This window comes from Hemiscyllium ocellatum, chromosome 9 (genome assembly GCF_020745735.1).
Source record: "Hemiscyllium ocellatum isolate sHemOce1 chromosome 9, sHemOce1.pat.X.cur, whole genome shotgun sequence".
NCBI lineage: Eukaryota > Metazoa > Chordata > Chondrichthyes > Orectolobiformes > Hemiscylliidae > Hemiscyllium > Hemiscyllium ocellatum.
Window position 1 is genome coordinate 37,506,053 of NC_083409.1, and position 20,236 is coordinate 37,526,288.

Genomic DNA, 20,236 nt, shown 5'->3' on the forward strand with positions numbered 1-20,236 from the left:
AGTAAGAAAGAGTTCAACAGTTTAGAACTGAATTTTATACTTGTTTGATATACAAGTCAGATCCAAGTCAACTTAGTGGGCATAGTTATTTAAAACCAAAGCACTCAAAGCATTAAAGTCCAAACAGTTTCAAAGCCTTAACTAAACATACAGTAGCATACTTTGTAATTAATAAACATTATGTTAAAATAAATTAGATTAAGATTAGGTCAAAGTAATGCATGAAGATGGGTAGCAACATTTGGGAAATGGTCACTATTAAACTAGATAAATGGTGAAGTTAGACAAAATGCAAACGTCAAACAAAATATCTACTTGGAGTAGAAACCATAAATTGTCCTTTGTTCTCTTGACAATCTTGAATACGTTCAAGTCTTAAACTACTACCCACTGATCTTCAACTGATGAAGGTCAATACGTAAGATGGGCGAGAGTACAAACATCAGACGCAACTGGTCCTGGTGAAACTGGTCAAAACTCGATGCTTGCCAAGTGCATATCTTTTTAGAAAGTGAACATTACTGATAAGTCTCTATAAACTTGCTACAGGGAAAAGGAGTAGTTTGCCAGGGCTCTACAGTATCAAATGCTTTAGGAAAATTTCTGTCGGGTTATCAAAGTGCAAAATTCTAAACTACTGAAGTTATGACAACAAGATAGGTGGAATGACTAAACAGAAACAGAAATTTGCATGGCTGGGCAGAGGCAGAGAGAAGGTGCAGGAAAAAGTAGACAGACACAGACACAGACACGATGAGAGAGAAAAGAAAGCAGTATGTTGAACAGAAACAGCAAGCATGAAAAGATATTTAATTTTTTGGGGTTAGTGCCAAAAAAAGGGAAGAGTATATTAGATTATTTACAGTGTGGAAACAAACTCTTCGGCCCAACAAGTCCACACCGAACCTTTGAAGAGCACCCCATCCAGACCCAGTCCTCTGGATTTACCCCTTCACCTAACACCATGGACAATTTAGCATGGCCAATTCACCTAACCTGCACATTTTTGGATTGTGGGAGGAAACCGGAGCAAACCCGCGCAGACAGTTGCCCAAGGTGGGAATTGAACTCGGGTCTCTGGCACTGAGACAGCAGCGCAGTTTAAAAGAAAAACTGTCTTATTGTTGTAGGTCAATCGGCAAGAGGGGTAAAATGGTGACAACTTCAGATCAGGAAACGATGCAAAGTTTAATATCAAACAGATTGTAGAGGCTTCTATTACCAGGCAAGCTTAGGGGAACATCTTTCAGTCCATAGAAGTAACCACTTGGAGTCAAATCTTCAAGCAATATCATGGTTAAATGTGCCAGTACAATTTCCCAAGTTACAAGATCGGATTAAAAACAACTGTAGCTTATGACAAATGTGACTATTAATAATGGCAAGAAAAATGTATAGTTATCCATGAAATAGCCCAAATTTAGTCTGACTGTATATTTTCTTTTAAGATTTATTAAAAAGGGAGGAGAAGGAAATTCAACATACTTTACAAGAACAAAAGACAATGAAGTGTTCAGTTTTATTTAGAAATTCACAGTTTTCTAATGGCACTACAGCTCTGCAGTCACATTATGCTCATGTTCCACAGTGGTGTGCATAGCACTCAAAACATGACAAATTTTAAAAACATATAAATAACGTTTCTCAACTTTGGACCCTCTCAAGCCCATAAACAGTCCTCAAGTGCTGTAACTGGCTAATATGCAGATCAGCTGGGTACGATTACACCACTGGAGTAAAACCCAATGGGGGTAGAGGTGGGCAGGACACAGAACACTTGAAATCAGTATTAAATTAGTTACACAAGCTGTGACAAACTCCAATTCAGCAAGAGGCATCGGAATAAAAAAAAAGTGAAAGTGCACATTGAACTATAAGTTAACGATTTTTAACATCTCAAATGTCCCACCATTGAAGAATGCTCTCTTCAAATACTCATTCACTCACAAATATATACATTCAAAAAAGAACTCATTTTCACACATCACCTTTCTAATATATATATATCTCAAATAAAAACACTGTACCAGGATGTGAAAGTACCAGGGTAAATGCACACAAATCTGTAGCCAATTTAGATGTAATCAGTTCACCTACAAAGGATTTAAAGTCAATTTGCTGGGCAAAGAAATTCAAATGAAACCTTTTCCCATTCTGTCCTATTACTTTTTCATTTTACTTTTGGAATTTAAGGTCAATTGACTATTGCGCAGGCCAATTCTGCAGCACTATAGTGTTACGCTGTCAAATTCGGTAGACTTAAAAAGGAAAGCTGAACACCAAGGTAAATTGGAGATGGAATATCCCATCTTTCAGCTACATTATAAATATACAAAGGCACAAATATGGAAAGGTGCAAGAAATAAGAATACAGTTCGACGCAGAAGTTATGCTTAATCCCTGTTCCATCTGTAACCAGTTAATTATGCTGATTCTCAATCCAGTTAATTCCATGCACGGTCTTGCAAAGTTTAGAGATTCATCTCCCATTTCACAAGCCCTTCAAAACAGACTTGCTGCTCCCCGAGACACGGTGGAAGAAGTGCAACTCTCTCTACCCTGAAGACACTCGCATTAGTAGATTAATAGTTTGAAGTTCAGACATTGCAAGGCTAAAAAATACCTTGCAAATCATAAATGCAGAGCAGGAAGAGACGGCTCTAATCCCAAGTCAGCAAATCTCAATCACACATGGCCTGAAACTGTTGGGACACCAAGTGTCCCCACTGTAATATCTTTGTTTCCTTTTATTATGTCATGCAAACTTGGCATTGATCCCGATTTAGTCTGTATCAAGTTGCTAATGAACTTCCCTTGATCAGTGACCTTTGACTTCTTTCTTTTTAAAGACCGTTTTTCAGTTTTAGTCTTTTGTGGCTGTCCATTGCAGAGGCTTGTGCATGCTGAAATTCCACAGAAGTAGGATTCTTCCGATTGCGATGAGGTCTCTGAACCCCCTTCAGATGGAGGACCTTTGTGAGAAGAACTGTAGACAACACCCGTGGTAGAAAAATCACTTGGATTTGAAAGAGGTTTGCAAGGTTTTATCCCTCCATTAACTATTGGCATTACAGACTCTGTAGGTTTTATGGTTTGAACCTTCTCTATTTTCGTTCTGCAGCGTTTTTTCTAGTAAAAGAAAAAAAAATGAAAACTTAAAACTTTTGCAAGCTGAGAGAGAAACCTGGTACATTTCTCTTGTTAGTCAGACTAAAGCATTGTTGGCAAATGTTAAGCTACGGTTATTAGTACTACGCTACAGATAAAATTCAAATTAAACAATATTCTGTGGCATATATGATTGTACCTTTTTGTTGTCCTGTAAAAACTTTAGCGGTTCTACAATGTATAAGTCATCTGGACCCACTTCAAAAAAAAAAAGAGAAATGCATATAGTTATTATTCATTGATGAAATGGTTCAGAAAAGGATTCTTATTTGCTAAATCAAATCACAAATTAGGTAGGAAGACTCCAGGACAAACAGCACAAATTTTTAAATTCATTGTGGGAGGTCTGAGTCACTGGCTGAACCAACAATTATTGCCAGTCCCTAGTTGCCCTTGAGAAGGTAATTACATACACTTACAATGCCCTTTGCCATCAAGAGTGAGCCATTTACTTTAACAGGCAAATTGTAACAAGTTTAACTGCTCTAAGTAAACTCAATTTCTTGAGAATCTCAAGTGAGAAAAAGCATTTCAGATGCTGTTTGAAGTTTGTGCGTACAGTGATCATATTTCAGCCCTAGTTTGAAGAACATCAATTCTTGTACACAGCTTCTAGAGATAAAACTTATCACTTGGATTTGAAAGAGGTTTAGGTAGGTTTTATCTCCATTAATTATTGGGATTACAGACTCTGTAGGTTTTACATCAACAAACCATAGAGTCTGTAACCCCAATACAGGTAGTTTTAATGGAGGCAATAAGCTGACATAACTCTCTCAAATCCAAGAAATAATCCTGTTTTTCAATAAATCAGCAGTAACAATATCAGATAAGGTGAAACACTTACAAAAAAATTCAAATTTCATTTAAATAAGCCCATTCATAGTGTCCTTATTTCAGTAATGATGAATGGAGGGTTGGGGTACGATTCAAGCAAACAAGGTCACCTACACCTGCCTTTTAGCTCATTTTAAACACTTTCTTGAAATTGCTCGAGATGGAAAATGCTCCAGTGCGTGCAACCAAATGACTAGAAGACAAGACCAATTTAAGATAGCAGCAGTAAAAACAAAATGCTAAAGAGGAAGTCTTGCCCTCATTTGCGAATCTTTAGAATCTAAATTGGATAGAATTTTTTCAACAAACTTGTCTGTGATTGAAGTTTTTTTTTCTACAGTCGACAAGTGAGAGAGTTACAGGAATGGCTGACATTTTGAAGTGATCAGGAGCTAATTCATGATCTGCTGCTGGTCAGATCTTTGCAGAAATTTGATACAACTGAGTGGATTACTCAGCCAACTCAAGAGGCAGTTAACATTCAACCAAATTGGAGTTACAGGTTACATTAGGCAAGAAGAATTTTCCTTCCCCGAAAATACCTTAACCCCTAGTTGCTGTACTACTTACAGCCAGCCATTTTCATCATAATTTAAATCTGGTCATTTTAGGATTTTGAATTATTTCTCTGGATTTTGAGTCTGATTACTGTTGCAGTAATCAGCACCATACTGTCCTGCAACTCGCTTGCTTGCAATCCCAAGTGAGACTATTTGTATATTCACCTGATTGCAAAGTGAGTGCTGAATTCTAAATTACTTCATTAAAAACTTAGGAAGATGTAACATAAGCAAGAATATCTTAAACTGCCTTCAAACCTGGAACAGGAAAACAGCTCACATATGTTTATGATGGTTCTTAGTATTAAAAATTCTTCCACACATTGCTGTTGTCAAATCACGGTTTTACAACTTTTATTCAGCAATACAGTTAAAGAAAAGATCCTGCTCGCACTGAGTTGCCTTGAACTGAGCTGCCTTCCGATGGTACAACTTCACTGACTGACTTATTGTGCTGGCCCCTGAACCTTTCCTCTGGTGATGATAAACTGTTGTCTCGTTGATAACCATGCACTAACAAATAACGAGGGGAAAAAAAATTAAAATAAGTCAAAGATGCAAATATTTCAAAAGACTTAAGACAGGTATGCTAAATTTTCCAATTTTGGTACAGACTTAAAATTAAAACTGATCTTTAAAAAACTGTCCAGCTCCCTACCTTCTGTTGTAGGTAAGTGAAAAGATTTTGAACGAACAAGAGGGAACGACGTTCGCCTGCGAATATTCATGTCATCATAGGAAGAAAAACATCTAGATAATATAAAAAAGGAGCTACTAAGTAATGATTACCATCATTAAATTTAATTAGAAACAAAAGCTTAATTCAAGTTGCAAGAAGCCACCACATACTTACCAAGACAAATGAAACTAGATAACATGAATAATTTTATTCCAGTAATATACTCTAAAATCTCTGCCACATTTGATTTTTTAAAAATTCAAATGTAACTATTGTAAATTCAGTTGATGGCTATGTTGTAGCCAACAGTCCATGACAATGTAAAGGATGATCTAAAGTATAAACTCAAAAGACAAGTGAAGGTGGGAACAGTTTAGTAGCCAAGTTTTGTTTTTATTTGAAAAATATAAAAAATATTGCAGATGAGCGAGAGCAAGAGCGCATTTGTGGGAAGGAGAAATATTGCAACGTTTCAATTCCAATGTCTTTGGAAGAGGGATCATATTGGACTTGAAACATTAACTCTCTCTCCAAAACTACTTCTCTAGCACTTGGTTTATAGTTCATACACTGAAAGGCTGAGAGAGAAAGACTGGGGCAAGAATTTTTCAAAAAGGTTAATAAGAAATTGGCTGTGTACTAATACTTGAGCAAGATAATTCATTTCATTCACAGTTCAAAGTTGGTAATCAAAACCATTCTGCAGATGTGCCAAATATGGTCCAGATGCTTCCATAACAAACCAGGAAGTAAATGAGAATTTATCAAAAAAAAGTGTATTCCCTCCCATATTCTAAACTTCAACTCAGAACACAGTCTCTCAAAAAGCATATGACAGGGTAATGACCCTCAGCCAAAACTGACATGGGGACAAGAAAAATTAACTGAAGATTTGCTATTTGCTTCAAGTATTCATGTAAATAGAGTCATCGAGTCAGAGGTGTACAACACGGAAACAGACCCTTCGGTCCAATCCATCCATGTCAACCAGATATCCCAACCCAATCTAGTCCCACCTGCCAGCACCCATCCCATATCCCTCCAAACCCTTCCTATTCGTATACCCATCCTGATGCCTCTTAAATGTTGCAATAGCACTGGCTTCACCACCTCCTATGGCAGCACATTCCATACACGTACCACACTCTGCATGACAACGTTGCCCCGTAAGTCTCTTTTATATCTTTCCTCTCTCACCCCAAACCTATGCCCTCTAGTTCTGGACTCCCAGACCCCAGGATAAAGACTTTGCCTATTTACCCTATCCATGCCCCTCAATTTTGTAAACCTCTATAAAAGGTCACCCCTCAGCCTCAGACGCTCCAGGAAAAACAGCAACAGTCTGTTCAGCCTCTCCCTACAGCTCAAATCCTTCAACACTGGCAACATCCTTGTAAATCTTTTCTGAACACTTTCAAGATTTCACTTCTGGTCTCCTTATCAGAAAGATTTGCACACAATATCCCAACAGTGGCCTAACCAATATCCTTTCCAGCCACAGCACGACCTCCCAACTCCCGTACTCAGTACTCTGACATTTAAAAGAAAAGCATACCAATCACCTATCCACCTGCGACTCCACTTTCAAGGAGCTATGAACCTGCACTCCAAGGCTCTTTGTTCAGCAACATTCCCTAGGACCTTACCATTAAGTGTATAAGTCCTGCTAAGATTTGCTTTCCCAAAATGCAGCACCTCACATTTATCTAAATTAAACTCCATCTGCCACTTCTCAGCCCATTGGCCCCTCTGGTCCGGATCCTGTTGTAATCGGAGGTAACCTTCTTCACTGTCCACTATACCTCCAATTTGTGTCATATGCAAACTTACAACTGTACCTCTTATGCTCACATCCAAATCATTTATGTAAATGACAAAAAGTAGAGGGTCCAGCACTGATCCTTGTGGCACTCCACAGGTCACAGGCCTCCAGTCTGAAAAACAACCCTCCACCACCGCCATCCTGTGTCTTCTACCTTTGGACCAGTTCTGTATCCAAATGGCTAGTTCTCCCTGTATTCCACGTGACCTAACCTTACTGATCAGTCTCCCATGGGGAACTTTGTCAAACACCTTATTGAAGTCCATACAGATCCCTCTACTGCTCAGCCCTCATCAATACTCTTTGTTACTTCCTCAAAAAACTCAATCAAGTTTGAGAGACATGATTTCCATTGCACAAAGCTATGCTGACTATCCCTAATCAGTCCTCGTCTTTCCAAATACATGTACATCCTGTCCCTCGGGATTCCCTCAACAACCTGCCCACCACAGACGTCAGGCTCACTGGTCTGTAGTTCCCTGACTTGTCCTTACCACCCTTCTTAAAACAGTGGCACTATGTTAGCCAACTTCCAGTCTTCCGGCACCTCACCGGTGACCATTGACAATACAAATATCTCAGCAATAGGCCCAGCCATCACTTCTCTAGCTTCCCAAAGTTCTAGGGTACACTTGATCAGGTCCTAAGGATTTATCCACCTTTATGCATTTCAAGGCATCCAGCACTTCCGCTTCTGTAATATGGACATCTTCCAACGTGTCACCATCTATTTCCTTACATTCTATATCTTCCATATCCTTTTCCACAGTAAATACTGATGCAAAATACTAGTTTAATATCTCCTCCATTTTCTGCAGCTCCACACAAAAGGCTGACTTGTTGATCTTTGAAGGGTCCTATTCTCGCCTTAGTTACTCTTTTGCCCTTAACGTATTTGTAAAAACCCTTTAGATTATCCTTTAATTCTATTTGCCAAAGCTACGTCCCCTTTTTGCCCTCCTGATTTCCCTCTTACGTATACTCCTACTTCCTTTATACTCTAAGGATTCACTCGATCTATCCTGTCTATACCTGACATATGCTCCCTCCTTCTTAACCAAATCCTCAAATTCTTTAGTCATCCAGCATTCCCTATATCTACCAGCCTTTTTCACCCTAACAGGAATATACTTCCACTGGATTCTCATTATTTCTGAAGGCTTCCTGTTTTCCAGCCGACCCTTTACCTGCGAACATCTGCCCCCAGTTTTTGAAAGTTCTTTACCTCATACCGTCAAAATTGGCCTTTCTCCAACTTAGAACTTCAACTTTTAGATCTGGTCTATCTTTTTCCATCACTATTTTAAAATGAAAAGAATTATGGTCGCTAGCCCCAAAGTGCTCCCCCACTGACACCTGAGTCACCTACCCTGCCTTATTTCCCAAGTGTAGGTCAAGTATTGCACCTTCCCCTCTAGTAGGTACATCCACAATCAGAAAATTGTCTTGTACAGCCTATGTTTGGAAATTAAAATCCCCAACCATAACCACCATATTATTTTTACAGATAGTTGAGATCTTCTTACAAATTTGTTTCTCAATTTCCCTCTGACTATTGGGGGGGGGGGGGGGGGGGGGGGGGGGGGGGGGAATGTCTATAATACAATCCCAATATGGTTATCGTTCCTTTCTTATTTCTCAGTTCCACCCAAATAACTTCCCTGGATGTATTTCAGAGAATATCCTCCCCAAGTACAGCTGTAATGCGATCCCTTATCCAAAACACCAATCCCCCTCCTTTGTCCTTTTGAAAGTCGATTGGGGGCAGACATTCGTGGATAAAAAAGGGACAGCTGGAAAATGGGAAGACTTCAGAAATGAGAAAACAAGAATCCAAAGTATATTCCTGTTAGGGTGAAAAGGAAAGGCTGGTAGGTATAGGGAATGCCGGATGACTAAAGAAATTGAGGGTTTGGTTAAGAAAAAGGAAGCATGTGTCAGGTATAGACAGGATAGATCGAGTGAATTCTTAGAAGAGGATGGAGGAAGTAAGAATATACTAAAGAGGTAAAATCAGGAGGGGCCATGAGATTGCTTTGGCAAATAGAATTAAAAAGGAGAATCCAAAGAGTTTTCTCAAATACGTTAAGGACAGAAAAGGATAACTAGGGAGAGAATAGGGCCCCTCAAAGATCAGCAAGATGGCCTTTGCGTGGAGCAGCAGAAATTGGGAGAGATACTAAATGAGGAGTATTTTGCATCAGTATTTACTGTGGAAAGGATATTTAAGATTATAGACTTTAGGGAAATAGATAGTGACAGCTTGCAAAATGTCCATATTACAGAGGAGGAAGTGCTGGATGTCTTGTAAACACGAAATGGATAAACCCCCCAGGACCTGGATCAGGTGTACCCGAGAACTCTGTGGGAAGCCAGAGAAGTGTTTGTAGGGTCTCTTACTGAAATATTTGTACCATCGATAGTCACAGGTGAGGTGCTGGAAGACTGGAGGTTGGCTAACGTGGTGCCACTGTTTAAGAAGGTGGTAAGGACAAGCCAGGGAACTAGCAGGACTTATACACTTAACAGGAAGGTCCTAGGGAGTGTTGCTGAACAAAGAGACCTGGGAGTGCAGGTTCATAGCTCCTTGAAAGTGTAGTCGCAGGTAGATAGGATCGTGAAGGCAGCTTTTGGAATGCTTTCCTTTATTGGTCAGAGTATTGAGTGTAGGAGTTGAGAGGTCATGTTGCGGCTGTACAGGACATTGGTTAGGCCACTGTTGGAATATTGCGTGCAATTCTGGTCTCCTTCCTATTGGAAAGACGTTGAACCCTTTCAAGTTTCACAGCAAAGATTTACAAGGATGTTGCCAGGGTTGGAGGATTTGAGCTATGGCATCCGATTCACGAGAGAAGTAGAAAAGGATAGCCAACTCCCATTCCTAGACGTGATAGTACAGAGAACACCGAACGGAGAATTCACCACAAGGGTACACAGGAAAACAACACACACAGACCAAGTCCTAAACTATGAAAGTAACCACCCCAACACACACAAATGAAGCTGCATCAGGACACTATTCAAAAGAGCTACAACACACTGCAGTACACCAGAACTGCGAAAAGAGGAAGAGGAACACCTATACAAGGTATTCGCCAAAAACGGATACCCGCGCAACTTTATCAACAGATGCCTAAGAGAGAGACCACGGAACGAGGACATGCCACAACCAAAAGGACTAGCCACACTACCATACATCAGGAGCGTTTCAGAACTGACAGCCAGACTACTGCGACCCCTAGGACTCATAACGGCACACAAACCAACAGCCACGCTCAGGCAACAGCTTACTAGAACAAAGGAGCCAATACCCAACATGAGCAAAACTAATGTAGTTTATAAAATACCATGCAAGGACTGCACAAAACACTATATAGGACAAACAGGAAGACAGCTAACAATCTGCATACATGAACACCAACTAGCCACGAAACGACACGACCAGCTATCCCTAGTAGCCACACACTCAGACAACAAGCAACATGAATTCGACTGGGAAAACACTACTATCATAGGGCAAACCAGACAGAGAACAGCCGGGGAATTCCTAGAGGCATGGCATTCATCCACAAATTCCGTCAACAGGCACATCGACCTGGACCCAATACACCAACCACTACAGCGGACAGCTGAAACTGACACCCGGAAGCGGCAAGGACAGACCACTATAAATGCCAGAAGAAACATCAAAGAAGCGCTTCGCAGGAGGCTCCGCAGCACTGATGATGTCTCCTAGCCAGGGGACGAAACGTTTGCAACAAAAACTTCCAGCTCGGCGAACAGAACCACTACAACTAGACTGATTGGTTAGGACGTTGCCACGAGAATGCAGCTTATTTTGGGAAAAGAACGATGTCACAGAAACTGCTAAAAAAAGTGCAATGCATGTACAAATTCCTTTTGACAACAAAGTAGGGTCCTGTTTGTTAATTATTATATAAATTCACATTCCTAACAAAGAATCAGTTACCTTTTTGGGCTTGGGTAGTGATTGCTTTTGGGAACTGTCAGTGAATGATCATGAGAGATAGGGCTGTTCCAACATCGTTGCACACAGAGCAGTACTGCAAGAATTATACAGAGAGCTAAAGAAACCACAAGGTAGCTCTGGCGGTCTGCAACCTAAGGAGGGAATGCACTGAATTATTAAATTGCCCAAATTAAATGGTATATGAACATTCACATTTGGGTTGATATTTAAAATCTGGGTCAAACAATTGCAGCAATTGCAACACTTGCTATCTCAAATAGCATTATGGTTGAAGAAAAAGGAAGATTTTTTACATAGAGTAGCCATTTCTAGTTCACTGACACCACATGGGGCAGTTTGTTCCAGCATAACACAGCAAATTACGATTCCAACTTAACACAAGAACACCATGCACAAACATCATTCTAACCCTTAGCTGAGAAGCAATGAGAGAATACAGTTAAGTAATGCAATTTTAATACTTATTCAAATTACCAGACTTTCTTCATAACACTAAGTGCTTAAAAATTAGTGCTTAAAAATTATTTACCTCATGTTCCAGTTTTTTCACTGTTTCAGTGAGATTTCTAATTAGTTCTGACATGTTTGCAAGCTGTCCTTGAAGTACACCAATTGCTTCAGTTTGGCGTTGATCCTGCATTTAAAAAAAATGGAAGTCAGCAAATAAGTTGGACCCCACCAAAATGTTTCTGATAATGGAAACATAAAAATTCTGATCAGATGGTACACACAATATTTTAAAAACATTTCTTGCATTCATTTTAAAACTACAATACTACGTTTTAAACAGTGTATTAGCTTTGAACAGTTTTAGCCAGAGGGAAATGGAGGGGAGATTGGCTTGCTTTCAATCTACAGTTTCTTTCAAAGTGCAAATGACCTTCAAAAACCAAAAACACAATCACTCCCTCTATTGCACATTTATGGATATAGATTCTAGTCTACTGGACAATGGACAAGACTTCATTTTGAATCTAACATTATTCTGAAAAGTTGCTGTCAGTCAATGTTTGATAAAAAGCCTCTTGCAAGGAATCAAACTCAGAACTGATGACTTCAATTTGACTAACTGGTCAACTGCTTGTACTGCATGTATTCTTGCTGTACACCAAGCGATACCTCAACTTTACATCAGAGTTAAACTGCTGTTGGAGAAAGGATGTGTGGGGTAGGCAGGATATCAACAGCAAACAGAATTGCTTACCCATTATATCCATGCAATTTGATAAGTTTGCACTTAATTCAGTGCTCTGTATTGGTTATCTAGTTTTGTCCTTTGCAGAAGGTAACAAATAGCAAACAATTCTATATATGTTGACTGAAATGTAACAGATTAATTGCTATACAGCTTCCAGCCTCAAGTAAAATTTGAGTTGATTGTATTCCCGACTCTCTTCCTCAAGAGTAGAAAAGCAGAACAGCAAACTAGCTCTTAAAGAAGTTCCATAATTTTGGACAGTTCTAGTGACAGTGAAGGAATGGGAATGCAGTCCCATGTCAAGATGGTGTGCAGTTTGGAGAACTTGCAGGCAGTGGTATTGCCAGGCAACTGACCACCGTGTTCTTCCAGGTGGTAGAGATCACAGGATTAGAAAATGCTCTCAAATGATCCTGGACAAGTTACTGCAGTGCATTTTGTAAATGGTACACTATTACCACGATGTGATGAAGAGATTGAACAATGAAAGTGTTGGGTGGGATGCCAGTCAAGTGGGCTTCAAGATTATATCAAACCTAGAGTCTTGTTGGAGCTGCATTCAAAAGGCAAGTGATAAATATTCCATCATACTGCTGAATATGCCCTGTAAATGAGAACAGACAGCAAGTTACTTGTGCACAGATCCTAGTCTCACATCTCCTTGTCACCAGTACTTAAAATGGTTGATCCAGTTCATTCCAGTGAACAGTAGTCTCCAGTATGTTAAGATCAGAGACGTAGGAGCACACGTAGACCATTCAGCTCATCAAGTCTGCTCTGCCATTCAATGGGATCATGGTTTCTGATAATCCTCAACTCCAAATTCCCATCCTTTCCCCACAACCCTCAATTCCCTTACGGATTAAAAACGTGCATCTCAGTCTTGAATATACTTAGCAACAGACAACCTCAGCAGCCCGCTAAACAATTCCACAGACTCAATATCCTAAGAAATTAAATCTGTTTTAAACATGCAACCAATTATTCTGAGATTGTCATCTGGTTCTAACTTTTCCTGCTAAGAATCTTTTGTATCCACCCTCCCAAATCCCCAAAGAACATTATGCACTTCAATGAAGTTGCTGCTCATTCTCCTAAACTCCAACTTACTCAAATCTTTCCTCATAAGGCAGAGGATCTATATATGGTATCAGACTCCTGAACGATCTCTGGACTACCTCAAACGCCAGCATCTTTATTTTGATAAAGGGGCCTAAACTCTACAGTGCCCAGCTGTGGTCTGACTAGTAGCTGGCATAGTTTTATTAAAACTTCCCTACTTATATATTCCAAACCGTTTGCAATATAGGTCAACATTCCATTTTCCTGCCATATTATCAACTAGGATATTTAGTTTTTGGTAATTCATGGATGATGATTCCCAAATCCCTGTTTTATAGTTTTCTAGAGTCTATTTTAATAGTATTCAGTGTGAGTTTCCTCCCACAATCCAAAGTTGTGCAGGTCGGGTGAATTGGCTATGCTAAATTGCCTATCGTGTTAGATGCATTAGTCAGGGGTAGAGGGTTGGGTTACCAAGGGTCAGTGTGGACTTGTTGGGCCAAAGGGCCCATATCCATACTGTAGAGAATCTATTCTCTATTCTTCCTGCCAAAGTGCATAATCTCATTTTCCCCCCCCCCCCATTATATTCACCTGCTAAGTTTTTGTCTCTAGCCTTCTGCAACTTTATCATCACCATTTGCATGTCATCCACAAGTGGGTCAGAGATGAGGAGCTGAGAGATAACTTACCGTCTGTCAATCTACAATGCAGATTCAGGTGTATGATGGAATATCTTCCACTTGTCTTTAGAATGCAGCTTCAATAATACCCAGACTGTAGTACATGCACTTTCCTCAGCATGTCATTAAATTAATAAGGTCAGATACAGCAGAGTTGGTCTGCTTAGGTCAGGCACATTATTTTACTGTGGTATAGCACATTCCTTATTTTTGTTGTAAGCACTGGCACAGTGGTTGCCTGCTGCTGCCTCATCACCAGGGACCTGGGTTTGATTCCAGCCTCAGGCGGCTGTCCGTGTAGAGTTTGCAGAGTTCTGACTGCATGGGTTCCCTTCAGGTGCTCCAGTTTCCTCCCACAGTCCAATGATATGCAGTTTAGGTGCAATAGCCATGGGAAATGCAGGGTTCCAGGAATAGTCTCTGTGTGGACTTGATGGGCTGCTCCCACATTGCAGAGATACTATAATTTATAAACTGTTGTGGCCCAGTACAGATTCCTGTGGCACATCACTAATTACAGATTGCTATCTCATATTCCAATTCTTATTCAGAATAAGAATTAGTGAACCAACCCTGTTGGTTCACTAATCCTCTAACATGCTAATATAATATCTGCAACACCAGGCTACTTAATAAAAGCCCATAAACGTACGATACTTGGATTTTCTGAAGGTACTTGACCAGGTATGTTACTTCCACAGCTTCCTGCTTACCTGTTCAAACAATTCTAGTAAATTAGTCAGGTACAATTTCCCCTTTGGGTGTCATGTCAACTCTGCTTGATCATACTATGCATTTCTAAATACACTGCTATTACATCTTTTAGAGGACACTTCCATTTGTCAAATAAATAGATAAGCTAAATGGCATGTAGTGCCGTCTTTTGTCTCCTTCCATTTTCAAAATAGGGGTTATTTTGGCAGATTTCCAATCTTCAACAGCTTATCTAGAATCTAAGGATTCCTTGAGGATTACAATAACACATTACTATCACTAAATTTAAATGAAGTAGCTACAGAGATAGTGAATATCACTGAATGTTAAGAGAAAAATGGTAGAGTTCTCTCACAAATATTCAGTAATCTTAGTAGCAACATTTACTCTACACGTCAGCCCAAGCCTGGATATTGCCCTGGTCTAGCTGCACATGAACACTGGCTTAATTCAGTACCTGAGGACTGAGTGTTCAGCATCACACAGTGACCCCTCACTTGTGATATTTTGGAGGAAAAGTAATTGAGGAGGCAGCTGAAGATGGTGGACTTTGGATTCTACACTGAAGAACACCTGCAGTCACATCCTTGACCTAATATGACAGAGCTCCAACAATCACAACCATCTTCATTCATGCCTCATTATTCCAATTCGTTTTTTTTTGGGGGGGGGGGGGGGGGGGGGGGGGGGGGTGCCATGATTCACATTCTAGGACTTGCTACAACCGAAGTCAAGCTATTTCAGTACATCCACAACAACACTAGTACCTAACCAAATGTGGAACAAAAACCCCACCGTATCCTCTTCCATTTTATTCAGTTTTTCAGCATGGAGGATGACTGATTCATCCAAGGACAAGCAGTAGGCAGGATTCAACATGTTCCCCTGCACATGTCTGACCTGATGGCATGAGATCTGCAGTCAGTCAATATTAAGGCCTCCCAAGGCAGTTCCCAAACATGCCACTGCCTGGTATGTCCTGTCAATTGGATAGGATGTATTATGGATAATAGTAAGGCTGGTGTGTGGGACACTGTCTGTAGGTTACAATTCTGAGAAGATGGCAGTCAGGCTTGACAAAGTCTGACAGTTCTCCCAATTTTAATATAAGCCTCTAGACATTAGTGACTAATTTGCAGGATTGACAAGGGTATGTTCACCCGCGGTTTCCAGACCTAGGTTGATGCTCAGTCGATAAGCCAGTCTGATTCTCTCCTTGAGCTCCATTTTAGACAGATACAACTGTCAGAGGACAGTTAAGAATAAGCCACATTGCTGTGTCTGGAGTCACATATAGGCCAGAGCAGGCAAAGACGATGACCTTCTCTAAAAAAAAACCTCAAGTTTTTGTAAAACACAATAGTAGTAGTTTCTTGGTTGCCATTGTACTAACTTTCTTTAATTCCAGATTTAGCAAGTGAATTAAAATTTCATCATCTGCTATTGTCATCTTTGAACTTATGATCTAGAGAGCCAGACTCTTGCTCTGCAGATATAAGTCTAGATTTCCAGTGTGTCAACACCTACCAATTCCAGGTGTGAAAACATTCATAAGCAGCACACGTATGGACAAAACCAGAGAACACAAAATAAAACTAAATAATCACATTGCAGCTATCAGTCAACTCAATTTCCTTGGTCTGGAAGACTCAGGACATAAAGTACATTATTTACTAAATCAATTTTCTCTCTTAGAAACATTGCTTAACAAAATACCTTCTCCTCAGCAATCCTTGAAGTGTTCTGCAGTTTTATAATGGTCTTATTAAATGCTTTCTGCATTTCTTCCATTTGTTTGCGATACCTGGAAAGCAAAACATCTGTCGCTCAACAATACAATGGCACAATACAACAGCCTGAATCAGTGAAGCTTGCTGTATTATATCTACCTTAGCAAGGCAATGGCCTTTAATGACTAGTCTATAACCATACACAAATCAGCGTAGTTGTTAAAATTAACAAAGCTTATACAATCAAAGCTAGTCAAGCAAATATCCAAACCATTTAAATGCACTTACTAAAAGATGTTAAAAGTTGGATAGATAACCGTTAGAGTTCACAAATAACTAATAATTGATCAAGTTTCAGTAGTGGTTGGATAATGCAACAAATTAGCCTTAAAAAAAGTAGCTGCTGAAGCTTTAAAACATGAAATTTCAAGACTAATGCAAAAATTAAATGCTGCCACCAGAAAATTTTCTGCAAGAGATTGAGAAACAGAATCAGACATTGTAAAGGCAGAAACAAAAACATACGTATACAATGGGGTTGGATTAACAATCTCCATCTTATCCCGTGAAATTTAATAAGCGTAATCCATTGGAAAAAACATGTCTATTACGCATTAAAAACAACTTTTGATTTCAACAGTCCAAAGATACTGTCCTCAAAAGTGACTGCAATCTAACAGTCTGGTGATTAACTGATCAAAATAGTGCCACCTGGTTACAAGGCAGCTGCTCCAATGAACCCTTATTGCAAGAGTATTCTTTCATGAATAAAATACAGTAAACATTTCAAGCAAGCAAAAGCAATTAAATGTTACAGCATGAAGTTCAGCTTCATAAACACCGAATACAAATATCAATTCATGTTGAATGATTGTGAAAAAAAAGTTGATAATTAATACCTTTAACTGATCCCCAGCAAGATCCTAATCTCTCAAAAAGAGATATTTTAAAGCAGCCTCAAAACCCAAATACCATTAATTCAAGATTCTCCTGTACCTTCAACTTACCAAATTCATGTGAATAATCAAGTGCTCCAAAACAGATTTTTGATTTATGTGGGAGCCAAGATTTGAGTGAAATGGCAACACAAACCACAATAGATCAGCCATGATCTAAACAAATGAGTTCAGGGACCAATTGCCTAATTCTGTTTCTTGTTCTTATATTGTACACAGATTTGTGAATATAAAAATTGTTGATTTCTTGCATGAAAAAACAAAAGTACACAATAGTTAAATCGTGCAGATTACTGCTGACAGTCAAAGTTCCAAAATCACTTATCCATCAACCTTGCAAAATCAGATGTGATCCTAAATAGCAGGCACAAAATTCAATCTGCTTTCACCTACATGCTGTGCTGTTCAGCTGAAAAAAAAGTCACAAACAGACTGCTTTGCTCATTAGAGGCCACTTTGTGAATCAATCTACACAGTCACTACATGCACAAAACAAAGAACAAATTTGGGAAACTAAACAATTTTGGAAACTTTGACCATGCATAAAATGATCAGGAGACTTTAATATGAGGCTGCCCCTACCCAATTTAGGAGAGATTAATAAATTGGGAGAACCTAGAAATCTAAACTTGTAATTTGATAGCCAATTGACCAAGGTAAATGATATCAGCCCTACTCCTCCACCACTCATCTTCCAACTCATGTTTCCTCCATTAAAAAAAAACTACAAATTATTCAAATATTCTTCTTTATCAAATGAAGTTGCAATGAAGGCTTGACGACCATTATAAGCCACTTCAACCCTGGGTGAACAGATTACAAATGTTTTTCCAAGCAAACACTCAACATTAGTAGTTAAAAATCACAACACCAGGTTATAGTCCAACAGGTTTAATTGGAAGCACACTGGCTTTCGGAGCGCTGCTCCTTCATCAGGTGATATCACCCGATGGGAGATTGATGGGAGTTGTGGATAGTGAGGAGTGCTGTTGTCGGCTGCAAAAGGGACTTAGATATGATGCAGAGCTGGGCTGAGAAGTGGCAGACGGAGTTCAACCTTATCAAGTGTGAGGTTGTCCATTTTGGAAGGACAAATAAGAATGCTGAATACAGGGTTAACGGTAGGGTTCTTAGTAAGGTGGAGGAGCAGAGGGATTTTGGGGTCTATGTTCATAGCTCTTTGAAAGTTGCCACTCAGGTGGATAGAGCTTGTATTAGTGTTCATTAGCAGCGAGATTGAATTCAAGAGTCGTGAGGTGATGTTGCAGTTGTACAGGACCATGGTAAGGCCACATTTGGAGTACTGTGTGCAGTTCTGGTCGCCTCATTTTAGGAAAGATGTGGAAGCTTTGGAGAGGATGTAGAGGAGATTTACCAGGATGTTGCCTGGAATGGAGAATAGGCCGTACGAGTTTAGGTTGCGTGTGCTAGACCTTTTCTCATTAGAACGGCGAAGGATGAGGGGTGACTTGATAGAGGTTTAAAAGATGATCAGGGGAATAGATAGAGACTTTGTCCCCGGGTACAACAGAGTGTTACAAGGGGGCATAAATTTAAGGTGAAGGGTGGAAGTTTTGGGGTTTAAGCGGCAATTGGATAGGTACATGGATAGGTGCTTAAGCTAGGACAAATGTTTGGCAAAGGGCATGTTCTGTGCTGTACTGTTCTAAGTGGGGTGGAAAAAAGGGCAGGGGGGCTGGTAAGAGCAGGAGGGGGGTGGGGGGGGATAAGGGAAGGGGAGGGAGAGAGCGGAAGGCGGGGTGGGGAGAGCGGAACGGAAGGCGGGGTGGGGGGGGGGTGGAGGAGAAAGAGAGCGAAAGGGAAAGGCAATCAAATCAAAAAGCGATGATTTATCAAAATACTGGAAATTACAAATGATGTTCAACATCACAAAAAAAAACTAATCCTGTTACAAATCACTACAACTGAACTTGTAAAGGCCATTGAGGCTGATAAAACCGAACCATAACAGTGCAGCACAGACTTGTCAAAGTTAATCACTCATTGAACAAAAAACACAGTAGCAACATAGACATAAAAAGTCAGTGATTGAATAATAACAGTTGATGTGTGCTTTTCAGACTGGAAGGTGACGAGTTATTCAATTCCAAAGGGTCATATTGGGATACTAGCTTTTCTTAAAGTATTGAAAAGAGCCTTTACCTCGAGAAATAGCACAGAATTTCAAATTTTGAGGGCAACACAAAACCTGGAAACTTTGTGACCCATTTGTGGGAGGAGCAGTTGTTGGGATGGGAGGACAGTGGCTGGTGAAGTTCAATGCTGAGAAATGTGAAGTGACTTGCTTTGGGAAAAAAAGCAGCAAAACAGATTCAAAGTCCAGGGTTAGAGAGAAGAAGAAACAAAGTGGTGCAGGAGCAAAGGGACCTAACTTTATTCTGAGAGGAAGTGACTGAGGACTGTGATGCAAGTAGAAGTCTTCTGCCCTCCCAAGGATGTTGGGAGGTGGTAGTGTATAATAAAGCATATATTATGCTAATCGTAATTAACAGGGAAATTGAGAATAAAAGCAAGCGGGTTATCTTGAACTAGTATACCCAGTTAGGTCTCAGCTGGACTATTGCTTTCTTCTGGGTGCTGCACTTAAGAATGTGAAGCATTGGAGAAAGTAAAGATTCTCATCCCTGGAGCCAGTCATGTGAAACTTCAGATTTGAAGATGTATTAGAGAGGTTGAGATTATTTTCTTTAGAAAACCTGGACAAATCTGGATAATGAAATTATTGCATTTTGGTACAACAGACAAGGGTGGGGCTTAAACAATTAATGGTAGGCCCCTAAGCATTGTAGAACAGAGAGACCTAGGGTTTCAAGTA

The 20,236-nt window shown here is 39.8% G+C and overlaps 1 protein-coding gene across 2 annotated transcripts in view; it reads right to left on the reverse strand.

The window, feature by feature from the left end:
- Nucleotides 1-1,467: 1,467 nt before the first annotated feature.
- suco (SUN domain containing ossification factor) overlaps nt 1,468-20,236 on the reverse strand; it is a 75,956-nt gene continuing 57,187 nt past the window's right edge. For both annotated transcript variants that reach the window (XM_060830129.1, XM_060830128.1), the window contains 6 exons: nt 16,431-16,518; nt 11,587-11,691; nt 11,037-11,188; nt 5,224-5,315; nt 3,308-3,366; nt 1,468-3,129 (listed from right to left, as the gene is read on the reverse strand). In XM_060830129.1, the coding sequence (XP_060686112.1) occupies nt 2,686-3,129; nt 3,308-3,366; nt 5,224-5,315; nt 11,037-11,188; nt 11,587-11,691; nt 16,431-16,518 (940 nt within the window). In that variant the 3' untranslated portion in view covers nt 1,468-2,685. The remainder of the gene's footprint in view (nt 3,130-3,307; nt 3,367-5,223; nt 5,316-11,036; nt 11,189-11,586; nt 11,692-16,430; nt 16,519-20,236) is intronic.